The sequence below is a fragment of the Choloepus didactylus genome, chromosome 24 (genome assembly GCF_015220235.1).
Source record: "Choloepus didactylus isolate mChoDid1 chromosome 24, mChoDid1.pri, whole genome shotgun sequence".
Taxonomy (NCBI): Eukaryota; Metazoa; Chordata; class Mammalia; order Pilosa; family Megalonychidae; genus Choloepus; species Choloepus didactylus.
In genome coordinates this window covers 16,091,829-16,113,099 of record NC_051330.1, presented here as the reverse complement: position 1 = coordinate 16,113,099, position 21,271 = coordinate 16,091,829, and the positions used below count along the sequence as shown (strand labels likewise).

At 44.0% G+C, this 21,271-nt stretch overlaps 1 protein-coding gene across 1 annotated transcript in view; it reads right to left on the bottom strand.

Annotated features, from left to right (window-relative positions):
* Positions 1-5,467: 5,467 nt before the first annotated feature.
* AGPAT4 (1-acylglycerol-3-phosphate O-acyltransferase 4) overlaps positions 5,468-21,271 on the bottom strand; it is a 51,455-nt gene continuing 35,651 nt past the window's right edge. Inside the window, exons 5-7 of the mRNA XM_037817599.1 lie at positions 19,337-19,412; positions 9,412-9,610; positions 5,468-6,626 (exon numbers count right to left, since the gene is read on the bottom strand). Of these exons, the coding sequence (XP_037673527.1) occupies positions 6,532-6,626; positions 9,412-9,610; positions 19,337-19,412 (370 nt within the window). The 3' untranslated portion in view covers positions 5,468-6,531. The remainder of the gene's footprint in view (positions 6,627-9,411; positions 9,611-19,336; positions 19,413-21,271) is intronic.

The window sequence follows — 21,271 nt, the reverse complement described above, 5'->3', positions numbered from 1 at the left end:
AGAACCAACTTTTGGTGATATTTATCCTCTCTATTGTTTTTTTGTTCTCTATGTCATTTATTTCTGCTTTAATCCTTGTTATTTCTTTTCTTCTACTTGGTTTAGGATTGGTTTGCTGTTCATTTTTTAGCTTCTGAAGTTGATCCATTAGTTCTTTGATTTTGGCTCTTTCTTCCTTTTTAATATATGTGTTTAGTGCTATAAATTTCCCCCTCAGTACTGCTTTTGCTGCATCCCATAAGTTTTGGTATGTTGTGTTCTCATTTTCATTCGTCTCCATATAGTTAGCAATTTCTCTTGCTATTTCTTCTTTAACCCACTGATTGTTTAGGAGTGTGTTGTTTAACCTCCAGGTATTTGTGAATTTTCTAAGTCTCTGATGGTTATTGACTTCTAATTGTATTCCATTGTGGTCAGAGAATGTGCTTTGAATAATTTCAATCTTTTTAAATTTAGTGAGGCTTGTTTTATGTCCCAGCATATGATCTATTCTGGAGAAAGTTCCGTGAGCACTAGAAAAGTATGTGTATCCTGGTGAGTTGGGATGTAATGTTCTGTATATGTCTGTTAAATCTAATTCATTTATCAGATTGTTTAGGTTTTCAATTTCCTTATTGGTCTTCTGTCTGGTTGATCTATCTATAGGAGAGAGTGATGTGTTGAAGTCTCCCACAATTATTGTGGAAACATCAATTGCTTCCTTTAGTTTTGCCAGTGTTTCTCTCATGTATTTTGTGGCACCTTGATTGGGTGCATAGACATTTACGAATGCTATTTCTTCTTGTTGAATTGCCCCTTTTATTAGTATGTAGTGGCCTTCTTTGTCTCTCAAAACATCCCTGCATTTAAAGTCTACTTTATCTGAGATTAATATTGCTACACCTGCTTTCTTTTGGGTGTAGCTTGCATGAAATATTTTTTTCCATCCTTTCACTTTCAATTTCTTTGTGTCCCTGTGTCTAAGATGAGTCTCTTGTATGCAACATATTGATGGTTCATTTTTTTTGATCCATTCTGCGAATCTATATCTTTTAATTGGGGAGTTTAATCCATTTACATTCAACGTTATAACTGTGAAGGCATTTCTTGAATCAGCCATCTTATCCTTTGGTTTATGTTTGTTATATATATTTTTCCCCTCTCTCTATTAATATCCTTTATTGTACCCATACCGAATCTCTTTAGTACTGAACCTTTCTCCAAGTCTCTCTGTCCTTTCTTTGTTTCTCTGTCGGTAGGGCTCCCTTTAGTAACTCCAGTAGGGCAGGTCTCTTGTTAGCAAATTCTCTCAGCATTTGTTTGTCTGTGAAAAATTTAAGCTCTCCCTCAAATTTGAAGGAGAGCTTTGCTGGATAAAGTATTCTTGGTTGGAAATTTTTCTTACTCAGAATTTTAAATATATCATGCCACTGCCTTCTCGCCTCCATGGTGGCTCCCGAGTAGTCACTACTTAGTCTTATGCTGTTTCCTTTGTATGTGGTGAATTGGTTTTCTCTTGCTGCTTTCAGAACTTGCTCCTTCTCTTCCGTGTTTGACAGTGTGATCAGAATATGTCTCGGAGTGGGTTTATTTGGATTTATTCTATTTGGAGTTCGCTGAGCATTTATGATTTGTGTATTTATGTTGTTTAGAAGATTCGGGAAGTTTTCCCCAACAATTTCTTTGAATACTCTTCCTAGACCTTTACCCTTTTCTTCCCCTTCTGGAACCCCAATGAGTCCTATATTCAGACGTTTTATATTATCTATCACATCCCTGAAGTCCGTTTCAATTTTTTTCCCCATTCTTTCTTTTATGCTTTCATTTTCCATTCTGTCATCTTCCAGGTCACTGATTCGTTGTTCAACTTCCTCTAGTCTTGTACTATGAGTGTCCAGAATCTTTTTAATTTGGTCAACAGTTTCTTTAATTTCCATAAGATCATCTATTTTTTTTATTTAGTCTTGCAATGTCTTCTTTATGCTCTTCTAGGGTCTTCTTGATATCCTTTGTATCCTGTACTATGGTCTCATTGTTCATGTTTAGTTCTTTGAGTAGCTGCTCTATGTGCTGTGTCTCTTCTGATCTTTTGATTTGGGTGCTTGGGCTTGGGTTATCCATATCATCTGTTTTTTTCATATGCTTTATAATTTTCTGTTGTTTTTGGCCTCTTGGCATTTGCTTAACTTGATAGGTTTCTTTTAGGATTTTTAGACCAATTGAAGTCCTTATCTCTAATTTATCAGATCTACAGCTTCGTGGAGTACACTTTCTCTAACTAACCAGCAGGTGGCATCCACGAGCCACCTGTTCTCCACAAGCCAGTTCTCCTCTGCTTTGCCTTTGTGATGAGTGGGGGAGTGAGTCTTGTGGGGTCCAATTGGTGTACCAAGCTTGCGTGTGTAGTTGGTGTTGCCCGCCCTGTATATTGGGCGTGTTTCTGGGCAGTCAGGGAGGAGGGGTGGCTCTAACAATCAAATCTCCCTGGTGATCCTGGAGTTTTAAAGCTGCTGCAATAGTCTAATCCTTCAGTTCAGTCCTGCCACAGTTTGTCTCTGCCACTGACCCACAAGTCCTTGGTATTGGCGTATGGCTCCTGAGACTTGTGAGTGGGTCCCTCTTCCAGGACGTGCACCCCCTGGTCCTCTGTTGAGGGATGACTGTGCTATGTCACAGGTGAGTGCCATCCCCCGAGGGTGGTTCTGGGCTGCTGGGCTGTGTAGGGAGGCTCCCAGTCTGCTGAAATGATGGCTGAATGGGGCTTTGTTAATTCACACTGCTCTACCTTCCCAACTCTGGGACAATCAGCTGAGGTTGCAGGGAAGGCTAATGTCCACACCCAGTTTTGTGGTGTGTGCCTGTTATTTGAAGCACTTCCGTCACACTGGGTTGTCTGGGGAAGCTCTGGGCTATGGGGCTGGCGATGGGCAGGAGTGTTTCCTGTCCACCAGGATGATGGCTGTGAGCAGACTCCCCCCTTTTCTTGGGAAGTTGTGGTGTTTAGTGAATTTTCTCAGCCACTGGATTATTGCCTTTTGTCTCAGAGCTCTCTTAGTTCTGCTCTTGTCTTGACCTGCCCAAATTGCAAGTCTTTGAAGCTTTCTGTATTGGGCTTCTTAGAGTAATTGTTTTAGAAAAAGGAAAAAGGATTAAAAAAAAAAAAAAAAAAGAAAAAAAGGGCCCTCCTCACAGATCTAATGGGTTATTGAAATGCTAAGAGACAAAGCAATTAGGGCCATTAAGGAAAGGTCCACAGGGCAGAGAGATCAGCTTTTCTTCGGGATTTGCATATGCGCCTCAGGGCCTGAGCTTGGGCATGGGCTCTGCCCTTCCCCTTTCTATGTTCACCAGAACTCCAAAAATCCTCCGCTTTTATTCTGGAGTTTTTCGTGTTGTTTTTTTTCTATGCCTGTCTCCTCTCTGCTGGGCTGGCTGCTCTCAGATTCTCTGGTATCTGGTCTCCGTCTATCTATGGTTGGAGTTTGGATCAGCAGAATGAGTTTCCGATAAGGGCTGCCACTGCAGTTCTCCCTTCTCCTTCCCGGAGCTGACAGCCCCTCCTCCCCTGGGACTGAGCCTGGCAGGGAGGGGCGCGGGTCCCCTGGCCGCAAAAACTTACAGATTTCGCTGATCTCAGCAGTTCCACGTTTTCATGAGTGTTGTATGAAGTATGCCCAAAGTCAGATTGCTCTGTGGTGTCCAGTCCACGCAGTTCCTGGCTTTCTACCTACTTTCCTGGAGGAGTAACTAAAACATACAGCTCACCAGTCTGCCATCTTGCCCCGCCTCCCCCAATGGGTTTTTAATTCTCAGAAAAATAAATACCCTGAGAACCAAAAGAGTTCTTTGCTGAAGAGACGTGCCATGGTGTTGTGGCCTTTGTGAGACCTGGACAAAGGTTAGGGGAGTATGAGAGGGATAATTAGATTCTTTTCAGGAGTCCCCAGTGCTTGGTTCTCTACAGTCAAGTATTAAGATAAGAGGAAAACCAGGTCCCCGCACTGTATAATTTTTCTTCATGGAAGGGCCAAACAACAGATGAGAAACATACCAGGGTCTCTGCCTTGCACAGCACATCTTTTTTTATTTTCTAAGGCAATTTCAAAAAATAGCACCCAGCTGGTTATCACAGAATCATTTTGCCCATCCTCCTTCCACTTGGTTCTCCAGGCACTTGTTAGATTTTGGTTTTGGTACCACAGCCAACGCAGGGAGGGCAAAAAAATGTTTTCGGGCCACTTTTAAGTCCCAGGTAGAAGGTGGGGGCATGTATATTTTTAGAATTTAATGACCACTATATTGAATGGAAGAATGAATAACAATGAGAAATATTTAGCAGACACATTTTTAGACGCCAAAATTTATTTCCGAGCATTTTTGAGGAGTAATAACGTGGCGGCAGCTTTCTAATCTCTTATTCTTTGCTCGGTGCTTTAGGATTATTAAAGTGTGTTGACACCTGGTTTCTCATTTGCTGAAACATCCTCAGAGGTAGGTGTTATCATCTCCGTTTGACAGATGGGGAAGCTGAGACTCAGGTAAATACTTGCCCACTGTCTGACAGTGAATTCGCTGCAGCGTGGACTGTGCAACTCAGAACGACACGGACACTTGGGAAGCTCCCGGCTGGGCCTTGCCAGGGGCCTCCGACTGCCTTGCTCAGTTGGTGCTCCAAGCTCCCCAGCTAGCATTACACAACAGCCAGGTGCCAGGGACACACACCTGTGCTTTGAAAAGCCCCCCCCTCCCCAAGACCTAAGGGGTTTGTCCCAGGCTTTCGCCCACTGATTCCTGTGTTTCGTGCAAGTTGAAAGGCTCCCTTTGAGATCGGAACACTGACCTTACGCCGAGTAGACCAGTGCCCTGGGTTGACCAGCCTGCCTTGATGGGGTGCTGAGAATGTCAACTTGGGCCCAAGGGGAAATCCTGGGCTCAGTGATATGTCCTTGCACGTAACCCAGAATCTATCTCTTTTAGCTTAGGTAGATTCAACTTGATTTGTATCCGCTAGACATTATCGTCCCTTAAGCAGAGTTCCTTGGCTTAACTAGTTCGTTTGTGCTTGGCAAACATTTATTGACTAAATGAGCAAACATGTAAAAGCATGACTCTGAATAGAATACGCCTTTAAATGATGTTTGGCCAAATTTTGTATGAACCAGTTCATCCCTTTTTATATAATAGCCACAGCAAAATAGTAGGTTTGTATTATACAGAGTGTAACTGAACATGAAGAGAAGATATATACTTAATACTCAGGCTGATAAATACTAAGATGACACCGTATCCAGTATTTAATTGTTCTCCTTTAAAAATATTAAATATTACTGCTGTTTTTGGGGGGGCCTCTGTTGACTAACAGGTCTGCAAAGTCCTCCACTTTGGATATTACTCCCAAGGCCACTCTGGATTCTAAAGAGCAGAAAACTCTTTAGTGGTTTAAAATGGGAGCCAGACAGAAACCCAAAGGAAAACAGAAGCCCAGGGGGTTCTCATACAATGGATGTTTGTTTCAGTTTGATCCTGATCAAAGGGGGGCCCTGGCATCTCGGTGGGCTGCAAATGAGGGGTGTCATTTTGATGAGGTGAATCTGCATCTGTATTGGGGGAATAGTAGATGTAAATTATCTCTCAAATCATTAGAGAATGCCCAGGCTTTATTTTTACACACCTTATGTTCAACTTCAGCATAAAAAATGTCAAGGGAGTTGGGCACATCTTTAAGACATATGCCATGGAGACCTTCATTACAGTAACCTTGGGAAAACCAAAGGCCCAGGCAGTTTGGGCTGCCAAACCGAGGACCATTTTTCCCGTGCCACACAAAAGCTCTCAACTCAGCTCCAAAGCCTGCCGTCTTTCCCTTAAGCAAACGCTGACAGGCTCCTTCATCTTGGTGGATTGCCAGGGATCAGTCTGATTGTTGGAATACCCACTGCCAACCGGAAACGTCACCCGCCCAACCAGCCTTGTGAGAACACCAAGACACATGGTGCAAGGGCAAAATGGGAGGATGGAAGAGGTCTGGGCAAACACACACCACAGATGAGCCAGACAAACACTTTAATTTTTTTTTTTTTTAGGCATAATTTAGTCTTTTTACCTAAAGCACTTTTCATTCTGTCTCTGGCAATCAAGGATTACAGAAAACTCAGCACCAAAGGATGAAGGGGAACCTTTTCCCCGTTCATTCCCCATCCCATCCCTCCCGCTGCAGCCTGAAGACCTTTGGATTTTCAAAAAACAAGGCTCACACTCAAGTGCACATCCATTCTTGCTCACCTGTTCTCTCTCTCTTACACATATGCACACATCACACCCACACGTAAAGAAAGAAAACCCAAACCCACCAAGGCGGCTGGGGAAAAAGGATTTGAGAACATCTCCCTTCCCATCTGGCTTTGAGACCACTCTCCCTGCTTCAAGAGATCATGACTCGCTTTCTTCCCAGCAGAGGCTCACACAGCCCATGTCACTGTCCTACTAAGCAGAATGATATGCAGAGTCAACCAATATCCCAAGGCTTCCTTTGGAAGGTAAGATGTCCCTGAATCAGTCACTCTGTTTGTGCTTGCTATCGATGTTGCCGTAGGCAGAGCCCTTGTCGATTTCCGTCACACCAATCATCCATCGAACTCCCATGGAAGCTACAGAAACGAGAAGAACAGAGAGTTAGGAGGAAGCCATATGAGCTCCAGGCTGATTTGCCCAAAGAGAACCAGGAGAAGGCAGCTATGTGCAAATCTCAAATATCAACTGAAAGCTGGCAAGTTTTGGTCACCATTTTGTAATCCCAGCTTTATGGTCATCCACAACCATGGACATCAGGGGTCTGATTAGGCTAAACAACGTTAAAATGAACAGAGCAAGGCAGTTCTGCTGGGAGCTTTTAATCCTTTGACACTTGGAGGTGTTCAGGGGCTTAAAAAATTCCTCCAAGGATTCGTAAGTGCAGGGAAAGAATTTACAGGGCACCTTTCAGTGTAGCCAACTAAAGAACATACCAGGAGCTTGGAGCAGCGAGAGCTCAAATGTGTATTTGGTGCCTGTGTGTTCCAACATGGCTTGTGGTACAAGAGTTAGAGCAGTGAACAAAGACTCTGACTCACTAAAAGTCTTTTTGCCAGCAGTAGGATTTGGCCCATGACAGAGCAAGTTTTGGACAGCCATGAAAACCCGATTTTACTGCTGGGAAGCTCAGAACACAGCATAAAGTCCAGGGTTTGCAGTCTGAGCTCCTCCTGCTGGGAGGGTAGACTCGGGGAGCTCCTTGGGTGCAGGGACCGTGCCTTAACTGTCTTGCTGTCCCCAGCACCGAAAACGAAGCCTGGCAAATAGTCAGATGATACTAAATGTTCAAGAATGGAGAGATGGATAAATGAATGAAATGTCCCAAATCACAATGCATGTGTTTACAGAACATTAGCATTGGGATCTATAAACCTTTCCTTAGACATAAGATGGAGCAGACTGGGATGGGGAGCCCAGCCCAGCCAGTACAAGGCACACATGTCTTAGGTCTTTTAAAAATGGGCAGATTGCTGCTTGGGACCAATTGTAAGGAGGCTTAGAAATGTCCCGACACTGGCACTTCCCTGGAGTCTATCATTAGCAGCGGAGATGATGACATTTTGATGACATGGACTCCACTCCTCAAAGTCCCTCTGGGAAGAGTAAGGCACATACCCAAAGTCAGTAATTCAGGGCAAAATGTAGTAAGCCCTGGGCTCAAGGGCACTGAGACATTGGTATCTGGGGCAGGGGAAACAGAGCAGTCAGTTCCTCAAAAGCTTCTGGAGATTCCATCGGTGTCTCCCATGTAGTGTCCAGACTCTTTTTTGTGGGACCTCCTTACACTCTTGGGGCAGGCCCTATGCCCTACCTTCTTCATCTGGAAGGAGCTGCGGTTTTCTCTAAAGAGCCTGGTCTCCATGTTTGCCTTCTGGCCGAGGGTCACCAGGGCAGGGCTCCCCACTGGGGTGGCAGGCTATTTAAAGCAGAAGGGCTGAGGCTCCCCAGCCCCATGGGGTCCCTAGGACACCCTGCGTCATCACAGCAGCGTGGGGGATGTTTCCAGGACCCGTCTTTGGAGAGCAAAATGATTGGATGGGAGTGTTTTCTTCTCTTTTCTATTCTTTCTGTACTGTTTTTTCCTTCTATAAAAAGTAGGTGTTGTTTCAATATTTTAATTTTTAACATTAAAATCTGTTTCTAAATGTATTTTAAACTGTAGGGTCTATTTTCGGAACAAGGGCCAGTTTGCCAATTGCAACCAGATAATATAGAATTGGTCGGCTTGAGCCAAAAGAACGGGATAGGTTTATGGGTTGAGAGGTATTCAGGTGGTCACAATTTATTAGCTGAAGAAAGTGAGTTAGGGAGACTCTAATTACGTGAATTTAGATTCACGTAATTAGAAGTTTGAGACTGGAGGAGTGCGCCTGAGCTGAAAATGACAGTTATCTCCAGGGAACAGGCCCCAAAGGGGAATTTTGTCCTGAGATACTTTCAATTTTTTTCACTTTTATATTGTGCAAGTCTTCTACAAAGAGCTTATATCATTTTTATGTTTTGCAAAAACAATAAAGATATGTCCATTTAAAAATAAACACACAGTTAACTGCATGACTTGGACTTTCCACTCAGTCCTGGAATAATAAGTATAGGTCCAGCCCACACTTTTCCAAAGTCTTAGGAAAAGATGCCTTCGTCTTCCCATAATCAGGGAGATGATCCTTTCGGAGGGGCTGCTGTGGGGCTGCCCCTCCCAGGGAACCCCCCATGGACATCCTGCCAGCTCCAGAAAGCACAGGGCTCCCCATTTGTAGGGCAAGAAGCAGGTGCAATGACACCTAGCACCCCACTTCAGAGAAAGGAGGGGGGGTGAGTGTGTGCAGGGCAGCTTGTGTGCCATAAGAAATAGCAGTAATCTGAAATTACTAGCCAAATAAAGCCAGTGTGAATTAATGAAAAAATGAATTTACTGAGCATCTCCATTCAGTTTCAGTCCGTATGGCAACAAATGGGAAGCGTGCAAAACTTTTCATAGGGCCCTGCACCTGCTTTGATGCAGAAGAGTCGTTTGTTAGTTCCTGTCTGGACTTCATGAGATGGATTGTTTGCCTAGCAAAGGGCAGAGCTTGCCTCATGATAAGGAGGCAATGATTTGAATGAGCAGGGCTGCCCGTAGGGGTCAGGGAAATAGGAGACTGCCATTATGGATGATTTGTATGACCCCATGGCAAGGAGTGGGAGGAAACTGGAGCTCTGGGTGAGAGGATAAACAGGGTGGACCACAAAATCCTTGCAGCCCTGCGATTCTCTGTACATTTGCAGACTCAAAGTCGTTCTCTGCCCATGTCAAATGTTCCCCACCACCACCTGGGCTGGGCGTTGCTGTCTCCACTTGCCAGCCTCCTGCTTGCCACTTACCCACAAAGAAGACGAGGATAAAGTCGGCCAGGGTCAGAGAAGATCCACTGCTGATCATGTTGACGAGGAACTGGAAGAAGGGGTAGAGCAGCAACGAGGCCCAAAACAGCCAGTTGACTAGTGTCCAGGGCCTCCTGGAGGGCACCATGGGTGTGTCTGGGAAGATGCCCGACCTGTGGTACTCTTCCTGGAAGGCATCCTGCAGGGACAGGGCAGGGACCTGAAGCTCTCTCCCCAGACCCCACACTGCATCCCCTCCCAGGGCTCCCCCACTTTTTTTTTTTTTATTTAATTAAATTCAGTTTTATTGAAATACATTCACACACCATACAATCATCCATGGTATACAACCCACTGTCCACAGTATGATAACATAGTTATGCGTTCATCACCACAATCTATCTCTGCACACTGCATCCCCTCCCAGGGCTCCCCCACTTTTGAGCAGAGGTCAGTGGCAGATGGGTGCTACTCTTTGAACCCAGCAGAATTGAGGGTCTGCAGCACTGTATGGAAAGTGTTTTGCAGGTATCTGCTGTGTCTTTGCAACACTGCGTTTGGGCGTCCCCTTCTGTGGTAGGTTGACTTTTTGTACCCAACGTAGACATGTTCTTTATCTTGATCTATTCCTTTGGGTGTAAACCCATTGTAAATGGGATTTCTTGAAGACATTACTTTTGGTTAAGGTGTGGCCCAACTGCAGCAGGGGGGTTCTTAATCCTATTCCTGAAGCCCTTACAGGTAGAGGAGGTCACATGGAGGAGCTGGAAGCTAGTTGCAAGTCACTGGAACCCAGAAGAGAAAGGAGAGGCCATCGTCATGGGATGGGAAAGCCAAGAACCCAAGTGTTGGCGGCCAGCCAGAATGACCCTTGGAGGAAGCAAGCCTTCTAGCCTCTGAAACTGTAAGCCAACAATACATTCCTGTTGTTAAGCCCACCTATTATGTGCTATTTGTCTTAGCAGCCTGGCAAACTGAGGCATCTTCCCAAAATGACATGTGGAGAAGGCAGGAAAATTGAGTCCTGTGACTGAGTACGGGGGTTACAAGCTGGAGTGTTGAAGTCAGGGCAGCTTGTATTCTATCCCAGGACTTTAATACTTATCTGTCTTGAGGCTCAGGTTCCAGATCTGTAAAACAGGGGAGCAACACCTTCCCCAAAAGGCTGGTTGGAGAATGAAATAAAATATATACAAATACAGAGCCTTTGGCACTGCTCCTAGCCCTTGGTGGAGACCCAGTAGAATGGTGAGGAGAAACCTGGTCTTTGGTCAGGAACAGAGCTGGGACAGCAGGCGAGCTCTCCCAGCCGAACCCCAGAACAAAGGGAGGTTAACACTGGTTCCCAGCAGGCATCTTGGGGCCCTGTGCTGGGAGGGCTGCCTGGATAGAAAGGACCGCCGGGGAGCTATAGGGTCTACCTCGGAGGAGAGGATGGTCAAAGAGGAGGTGGAGCAGATGCAGGGCTACATTCCCAGATGCTTGGGAGACAGCCAAAAGGTAAACTAGTCCACGACCTGAATTTTTGGATCAGATTCTCAGTACGGTCTGACTTCCCATTTGAAACTAAATACCAGAAATTCTACTCCCTCTGGTTGAAACCTCCCAATGTGTGCATGTTGCTGAGTAGCTTGCAGAAAAGTCACCCCTCAGCCCCAACATCAACTTGGTGTACATACAGTCCATAGAGAAGAACAAGGGAGCCCCTCCAGGCTCAGCTCAACTTAAATCCATGGCAAAATACTTTAGCGTCTCTTCAATAGACTTTTTGTGCAACAGAGACCTTACTAAGCTTGGAGCTGGGCAGTTCACACAGAGGATGGCACCAGTGGACCCAGGAAAAGCCATCGCTGAAGAGTGGTCAGTGACAACTGGCAGCCGGGCTGTGTCAGGGGGAGAGTGGAGAATAAAGAACTGTGTCTGTGGCGTCAGGAAGACGGCAGCCCTGTCTAACAGTGGGTCCAGCCATGAGAAACGGGTGGGCAGGGCACCTTATCCTCCTGAGGTGGAGACCAAAAAAAGATGATCGTGTGACATTTCCCACGTTTTTAATATTGGCAACTAAGTCAAATATCTCAAAACTGCGATGTTGACGGATGATACCCAGGCTGAACAATACACACCTAAGGGCCCTGATGAATCACAAGGCCCCCAGTCTGCGATCCCTGTCTTAGCCTGGTAGCATCTCAGTTTTCTAAGGCATTGCACTTTCTGTAAAATGAGCAAGCATATAACTCAAACGTGTACCTGAGGGGCTGAAATTTTTCTTTTAATAACTTCAGATAGAAATGTCTAAAAGCATATCCATCATACTTTTTTCTTCTTTCCCAGTCAGGATGAAATGACTAATACTTGTTTTTGACCATTCAGGGTCATTATTACAATTAGTTGACAAAAAGGGGCCATTTGGGAAGGAAAACCTTCTTAACCCCTTCACTGGGGATTTCCAAGTGCCTCTGCTCACCAGCACCCTCCACATATCCCTCACCCTCACAGATACCCCCACTCTCAGCCCCACCCCACTCCCAGACACCCCACAACCCTCACACACACCCCCACCCTCACACACTCTCCCATCCTCACAAACAAACCCACCCCACCTGGCTCTGCATTGCAGCCTCCCTCCTAGGCCCTGTAACAAGCCCCTTTCCAAACTTGCACTCATTCTGTGTGTCTTTCCTTTCAGATAATGGCCAGGAGAAGCTGTGGAGCTTCTCAGGGTAAAAGAAATAATCAAGCAATTAGAGAACAATCTATTCATGTACAAAGTGCTCCCACCCCAAGAAGCAAGGGAGTCAAAGAGACAGACAGACAAGCTAGATACAAGGCAGTGCGAGCAGTAAGAGGTTAACAATGGGATATGGGGTGCCAAGAAGAAAAGAGATGGCCTCCAGCTCTGCCCAGGGAAGGAAGTTCCATTTTGTTTCTGTGCCAGAAGCTACACAATTTTTCTCCATCCCAGGTTGGAGTTGCCAGGATCCGAAAACTAGGTAAGTGGGGTGATACTCTAATGCCTTTTTTAAAAAAACACATTATTGAGGTGTCATTTACATATCATAAACTTCTCCCACTAAAAAACGGGCACATTTTTCTTTTTTTTCTCAATAGTCTTGATAGTATTTCTCTATTGTAATAGTACACAGGGCAACCAATGATGCCTTTTCTGTCTCACCTCCAGAAAGACATTGCTAAGCCAAGATTTTTTATGTGTCTCTCTACCAAGAAGAAAAAGCATTCCTTTTCCTTGGAGTCAGGAGCATTCACAAGTTCTGGTTCACTCCAAAGTTTTCTTTTTCTCTAGTTCACTTAAGAAACTAAATCTCACCCCCAGGGAACTCTTGCCGACCAACCATTCAGGATTTGTACCTGTGCTTCCACAGGATGGAAAAATGGAGCAACTGGCTTGAGGACTTCACCTCCATCGGCAGAGCCTTGCTGATTTTGTAATTAAGGCCACCCAGTAGGGAGAGGTCGTTTTGTTCATGACGCTTGCACATTTTTGTTTTCGTATTGCATATTCTAAGTTGGAGTTGGGTAATGTATTAGTTGAAAGGAGGAACCTTACTTTGTACCCACAAAGAAATCATAAACCAAAAACAAAAGGCCAATGGAGGATAGAATCCCACTGACAAATGGCACTTTTCCTGAATGCCCAATATTTGCAGCCTATCAAACGAAAGGAAACACGATGGTTGCACACGACTAGACTGACTTTGCTTCCCAACCACTCTCCCAGGAATCCATCTCTCTGCACACCCAGAACCAGGCACCTGTCAGGGTCTGGTTTGGAAAATGTCTTGGAAGCCAAGTGCACAGTGTCCCACCTTCCCCCACGCCCCACCTTCCCCCCAGCTTGCCTCCGTGGACAGTACACGTGGCACTGAATGGCATTTTCTTTCACACATTTTTTCATTTGCACAAGTAATAGCTCATGGCTAATCCCTTCAGCAAACTTAAATGCTAGCTACAACCCAGGGAAGTGCTTTAAGTTAGAAAATGAAAAGCTTAGAATTTGTTCAAACCACACAATTGAGAGTATCTTTCCATGGGGAAAAGTGGTTCTGGGATGAGAGATTCAGTCTGAGATTGATTCATTTGTTTCCATCAAAGCACACCCCTTACAACCAGCAAGGGGGCCCCAAAAGCTGATATGTAACAAATACTGAACATGCTTCATGAGCCTAAATTTGTTCAATTTAAATGACAGTCCTTATTTTTTCAGAGATTACTCACTTCCGATCTCAGAGGGTGTTAAAATGGTTAGTGGTAGAGGGTGGTTTTCTTTTTATTTATGCCCTGTCTAGGACAGAATAAAATGTTGGCAAACCTCTGTGGGATGCCCACCACCACTCCCACATTTCCCAGGAACCTTACTTGTCCATGAAATTGAAAAGTCTGAGAATTGCTGGCCTGAAATCCAAAGCTCAGAGTCATCAGAATTGTCTTTCAGTATATTCCGTAAAATCTGAAAAAGTGATGGTTAAAACACAGTCCTATTTGAACAAGCTTTATTTACTAGGCATGTAAAGCCCCAGATGCAGTTAAAAAAATACCAGGCGGACAAAGAAATGCTAATGATGCAAGTTGTCCCTTTACATCTCTTTATCTTTACTCTTTTGAGATGCTGTTTCTTACTTCCACTTACTGCCCAATAATTTTTTCGTAAAGGGGAGAAAAGGTCAGCCTAGCAAGTCTGCTCACAGACACACAGACAACTGCACTGTCATTCCCAGCCCTGCACGGAGGAGAGAAGGGCCTTGGCTTCTAACACCTGGCTTCAGTTAATGAGCCTGAAGACTTGGGAAAATTACATAAAATTACATCATCTTTGGACCTTAATTTCCTCATCAGTAGCATAAGTGCTTTGTACTAAATGATCCTTTTGAGAGCCCTTTCCAAGTGGAACATCCTAGCACTTTAGTGCATAACTCAGGTGAGAGAAAAACATCATACGAGACTTTCACAAGCAGGAAAGATGCCATTTATCTGAAAGCCTAGGTGGGCTGTGGTTTGCAAACTGATGACCCTTCTCTGCCTGAACACAGGAAAGAAAGGGCTGATGGAGAAAATCTTTGTTTTGGTGGGTTATGGGGGCTCACATGGTTTTGTCTGTGTGGCCCTTTACGAAAGCGACATTTTTTTATGCTGCTTAAGATTAAACCAGAAAACGGCACAAGGAAAATACTGCCTTGTGCATGAAACCAGAAAGAAAAAATTAATATTGTTTTGCGCTTCTTTGTCGGCGCAGATGTGCATCACCAACCACGATAACAAGCATCAGGTAGTGCATTTCCAAAAATGGGTCCTCAGACTACTGGCATCAGAAAAACCTGAGCAGTTTCATAGAAATGCACATTTCCAGCCTCCACCTCAAATCTACTAAATCAGTACCTCCGGGGCTCGGGCCCAGGAATCTGCATGAGTTCTGGGCTCTTGTGATGAGGTAAACTAGGACATATTTACTGGTGTATTTGTAAGGGGAGACCAGAGAGCTATGCAAATACCCACAGAGAAAAGAGACCCAAATGGCAAGTGCTATGCAGAAGTATTTTAATGGTGTTGTTGGAAAATCATTAACTTTTTTTTTAAAAAAGAAACTCTCATTTGATTGTAAAGGAGATCCACTAAGGTACTGTGTTATTATCTTGTCTTGAGGAATGGAGGAAAAGAGATAGCAAAAGTCAGCCAGCCTGCCTTTATGGAATTTGGGGAAAAGGTATCAGAAACACACCAAATATATTTGGTTTCTAGAGAATGAATTTGTGTGGGTTTAAAATGTATGATGGAGAGGGGGATCCTAAGATGGTGGCTAGGTGAGACAGGGCAAAAAAAACTCCTTTGTGAAAAATACTAGATAAAAGCCAGAAAGTGACCCAGAACACCAGTTTCAGCGATGCACTAGCCAGACAAGTTCTGCTAAATCCACAGGGAGCGTGCATTTGGTGAGGCCCGGAGTTTGCGTTCTGAAACAAGTGAGTGAGTCAGCTGAAAGTCCTACAGCCGTGCTGCAGTGTGGGGAAACCATGGGTTGGCATTTGGAGATGGACTAGTTCTTTTTAAAAAAAAAACCCAGGAGCGGCTGCAGATATGGCAGTGAGAACCGCACAGTGAAGCGTGGCAGGAGTGGGCTGTAGCCAACACCTCGGTGTCTGGCATGGAGGATAGACCTCCCCACACCCGCTGCTGATTGTCTCAGGGACAGTGGGACAGAAGGGAGCCAAAAGGAGAAAGGAACTGCACCCCTTGCAGACATCTCCCTGGTGGTCTGGGGACGCTCCTGCCCGGGGCCAGACCCACAGCCCAGAGATGCGCCAAGAAACCCAGTGTGACAGGGAGTCTTTCCCACAGCACTGCCCACACACCACAATATTGGCTGTGGACGCCTTTAGAGCACCCACAGCTAATTGTCCCGGAGCTGGGAAGGCGGAGCTGTGCGAAAAGGGGGAAATTAACATGCCCCATTCAACTATCTTTAAAGCAGGCTGGGAATGCCCCTGCACGGCCCAGCGGCCCAGGGCTTCCCTGGAGGCCTGGTGTGCACTTGTGACATGGTACAACCTTCCCTCAGCAGAGGTCCTGTAAGAGCAAGGCTTGGATAGGGGACCTGCTTGGAAATCCCAGGGACCCTATGCCAATACCAAGGACTTATGGGTCAGCAGCAGAGACGATCTGTGGCGAGACTGAAATGAAGGCTTAGGCTCCTACAACAGCCTTAAATCTCCAAGAACTCCTGGGGGGTTTGATTATTAAAGCTGTCCTGCCTCCCTAACTGCTCAGACACACGCCCCACATTCAGGGTGGACAGCTCCAACAACACACCCAAAGTTAGTGCATCAATTGAACCCCACAAGAATCAGATCCCCACACACCACAAAGACAAAGTCGGGGAGAACTGACTTGAGGGGAATAGGTGACTCACGGACGCCATCTGCTGGCTAGTTAGAGAAAGTTTAGAGATTGGTATTTTTTTATATCCAGAAAGAAGCATACCAAGTAAAGCAAATGCCTAGAGGCCAAAAAAAAACAGAAAATCTTAAAGCATATGATAAAACCAGATGATATGGAGAACCCAAACTCAAACACCCAAATCAAAAGATCAGAGAGACACAGTACTTGGCGCAGTTAATTAAAGACATAAAATCACACAACAAGAGCATGGCACAGGACCCAAAGGACATGAAGAAGACTCTAGAAGAGCATAAAGAAGAAATTGTAAGAGTAAATAAAAAAATAGAAGATCCCATGGAAATAAAAGAAACTGTTGGAGAAATTAAAAAGACTCTGGATACTCATAGTACAAGATTAGAGGAAGCTGAACAATGACTCAGTGTCCTTGATGACCACAGAATGGAATATGAAAGAACAAAAGAAAGAATGGAGAAAAAAATTGAAAAAATCAAAATGGAACTCAGGGATACAATAGATAAAATAAAACATCCAAACTTCAGACTCATTGGTGTCCCAGAAGGGGAAGAGAAGGGTAAAGGTCTAGAAAGAGTATTCAAAGAAATTGTTGGGGAAAACCTCCCCAACCTTCTACACAATATAAATACACAAAGCATAAATGCCCAGAGAACTCCAAATAGAATAAATCCAAACAAACCCACTCCAAGACATATTCTGATCAGAGTGTCAAATACTGAAGAGAAGGAGCAAGTTCTGAAAGCAGCAAGAGAAAAGCAATTCACCACATACAAAGGAGACAACATAAGACTAAGTAGTGACTACTCAGCGGCCACCATGGAGGCGAGAAGGCAGTGGCATGACATATTTAAAATTCTGAGAGAGAAAAATTTCCAGCCAAGAATACTTTATCCAGCAAAACTCTCCTTCAAATTTAAGGGAGAGCTTAAATTTTTCACAGACAAACAAATGCTGAGACATTTTGCTGATAAAAGACCTGCCCTACTTCAGACACTAAAGGGAGCCCTACCAACAGAGAAACAAAGAAAGGAGAGACAGATACAGGGAATTTTAAGAGACATATATAGAACCTTACATCCCAAATCACCAGGACACACATTTTTCTCTAGTGATCATGGATCTTCCTCCAGAATAGACCATATACTGGGACATAAAACAAGCCTCAATATATTAAAAAAACAAACAAAAACAAAAAAACAAACAAAAAAAAACAATATATTCAAAGCACACTCTCTGACCATAAAGGAATACAAATAGAAGTTAATAATTTCTGATTTGTAACTTCACTATTTACTTCCTACAGGATATAAAACACATAAACTCTAATGAAAAATCAGTGGTTTTGGACTCAATGTAAAATATGTAATTTTTGACAAGAACTACATAAAGGTGGGGGGAATGGAGGAGTATAGGAACATAGTTTATGTGTCCTATTGAAGTTAAGTTGGTATCAAAGAAAAAGAAGATTGTTATGGATTTAAGAGGTTAAATTTAAGCCCCACAGTAAACACAAAGAAATTATAGGAAAATATGACCATAGAGATGAAATGTAGAGTTTGGGTTACAAGAAATGGGGGAAGGGGCAATGAGGAGTTAAGAAATGAGTGTAGGGTTGCTGTTTGTGGTGAAGGGAAATTTCTAGTAATGGATGGTGGGAAGGTGATAGCATTACAACGTTCTACCATTCTACATGCTATTAATCCCACTAATGGAATGCTAGGGAGGGGTTGGAATGGGAAGATTTAGGCCATATATATGTTTCCACAATTGAAAAAGAAAAAAAAAGAAAAAAGGAAAAGTCTAAATAGGCAATGACAATTAAATGCCAAGGATGAGCCTGGATGGGATCTGAGGATGGAGGAGAGGAGACTCAAAGGGACACAGTGGGGACATAAGGAAAAAAAAAGGGGAAATATAGAATATAAGCTTTGTATCAATGTTGAATTTCTTGAACTTCTTAGTTGCGTTTAATAGGATTGAATAAAAAAATGTTCTTGTTCATGGGAATTGTATATGTGAATTATATTGTTTGTTCAAGGATGTGTGCAGCTTGCTCTTATATGTTCAGAAGACAGAGCAATAGATGATGGATGATAGGTAAGGAGGGAGGGAAAGAAAGAAACGGTGGTGTGAGAGGATGTTAAAGTTGGTGGATCAGGGTATTGGGGGAGGGGAGTCAGGGTAGGCTGGAGTTCTGTGTGTGGATTTTGTATTGTTTTTGCAACTGTTCCTGTAAGCTTGAATTTATTTCAAAATAAAATTTTAAAAAATGTATGATGAATCAGAAATCATTTTTTACTGGTCTGGGAGACATAAATGCCTTCCTCATTAGGTGTTAGCTAAACTGTTCTCCCTCAATAAGAGCAAGTAATTAAGGCAGTAATAATTAGACCCCACCACCTTCCCTGCATGCAGCTTTGGAGGAGAGAAGCCAATGAAAGATAAGCCCATACTCAGAGGAAGGGAAGAGAATAGAGGGGGATCCTGGGGAGCTGGGCCACAGGTGGGAAGGAAAGGGCTATGGTAGCAGATTTGAACCTGGCAAAAGAAGATCTGTATGGAGCTTTGTCCTGCTTATCCTGGTGATGGTTTGAGACCAGACAGGCAACCAAAGTGTTGACCCACAAGCAATCAAGACCATCTCCATTGCTAGAGAGAATACTCGAATCCACAATACGATTCTGCCGTAAGACCAGAGGCAGGAAAATGGAGACAAGGGTTGTTGGAGCCATTCCTTCCTTTTTTGTCCCCTATCCTCAAACAATAGTCCCTTTTGTTAAGCCCCTTTAACAATATTTTTCCACGTTCCTTTCTCTATGGCTAAGTGGAACATAAACTCCAGGATCTTTAATGACTGGCTGTGTGAGATCTCACCCAAGGGAAAAAGGCTCACTACCACCATATACCCCCCACAGTACGTTCACATAGTATGTCCACATCTGCAAGGTGGACGACTCATTTAAATCATGTATGACCAGCATCCTCTGCACAGGGCACTGACCTTCTCCTGATAGAGCTTGTGGAGCCAGGCAGAACACTTATCTTCATCTTCGGGGACTTCTTCAAGTGGAATCTGTCTGCAAAGGAGGAGAGCAGCTAGCAGGGAGAAGGCAAATACCAGATGCTCCGAACCTACCATCGCCAAAGAACGATGCTTGCCATCTTTCAGCTTTTATTTATGTAACCTAAACAATGTAGAAGTGGAGGGTAATTTGATTCACAGAAAGGGATCCCCCTTTCCACATCCATACTGGAAAAATATAGGCCCAAATGCAATCATGGCACGTGAAGGAACGACCAAGGGCCCAACTCAAATTAAATGATGTAGACAGAGCTGCCTTCAGAAGACAGGGCAGTGGCCACTTTCCCTCCTCCCTCCCATCTCAAGGAAGGGCTCCCGCAGCCTGATGTTTTCCTCTCCAAGAGTGGACAATATTGTCTCCGTTTCCACAGAAGACACTTCAACACACACAGAATATATTTACAGGAGATGATGGGCTGGTAATTTTCTCACTGAGGTAATGACAGTGCTAATTGCAAAGTATCTTTCATCAACTGATTCCCTTGACCTTTTAAGCAGCATCACTGATGACTTTCTGCAATGGTTTTGAGACAAATAAAAGGACTTGGGAAACCAACACTTCCCCAGGATGGGAAACATCAGGGAATCTTCCTTGAGCTCGGTGTCTCTGACAGGGACTCTGAGCCACCTCACTCCCCATTGGTAGACCAGATGTTCGAGGAGATGGCTCTGAGAGCTGGTGCCAGTAAAGGTTTATGTCTCATCCACACATTGGCAAACAGCCCATCGTGAATCAGGGGAGATGTCGCTGGGTGGTGTTTCCTATTCCATATATATTTCTATTTGTCCTCAGGATGCTGGTTTTATGATTTCAGGGATTGTTCATTTACACCTGGCTTTGTCCACGTAAAATTCTGCACCTGCCATGATTTCCCAAGGGTCATTTCACTCCCCACCGTACCCCAGGAATATCTTAGTAAGAAGATACATTTTTAGAACTTACCCATCATGCTATATCCTGTTAAGAGATTACACTGCAGGATTTAGTCTTGTAATAGACTATAATGAGCCACCTCCGTTTTAATAATGGCTTCCTTTGAGAGGAAGTATTAAATGTAAAACTGCAGATTTTTGCATAATTACAATTTACCCTTGTAAGCATCTCTGGCTTGATTCCTCTCTCTTTCTGTATCTGCATGACTTCCATGCACACTCCACTTCTTCTCTACTCTTTTTGACCTACTGTGGTTTGGAAACCAGGTCTCTAAATGTCTTTCTTAAAAAGAGTTAGAGCACCTAAGGACTATTTCCTTATTTGGGTAGTGGGATTTGTGGGTAGTGGGATTTCAGGTGCGTTTGCTCCTTGCAATAACTTCTCTTTTCAGGAACTTCTTTGTCATTTCTGCCCTTGAAGTTTTAATACTTTTTGTTGATGTCTATATGTATCGAAAAAATGCCTCAATAATTTTAATGGGTAACTATGACAACAAAAAGTATGTTAAATCTCATAAATAATGTTTGAGCCATAAGAGGCAACTCACTTTAGTGGGCCAACTTGACAATGTCAGTTTGGGGCTGTTTGCTACCTGATTCCCAGATATGCTCCAGAGAGTTGAAATTATCTGAAATTATTTGACCTTGTGGCAGTAAAATTACCTTGCTCAGTACTCCGGGCTTCCCCAAATAACTTGGGCCCAGCTGGCCACACAGTGGACCCACTGCCAGGTGTCAAAGGGACTCAGGGGACAAAATCTCACTTCACTTCTCAGAGAAGGCCTCCTTGGGGAAGGGAGGTAATTTTCCTTCTCTCATATAACAGGCAGACTGTCGACTGCACCATTAAAACAAAAAATCATTGATCTTCCTGGGATGAGCTTGGCCCTGGCATCATGGGATTGAGAAAGTTTCCTTGGA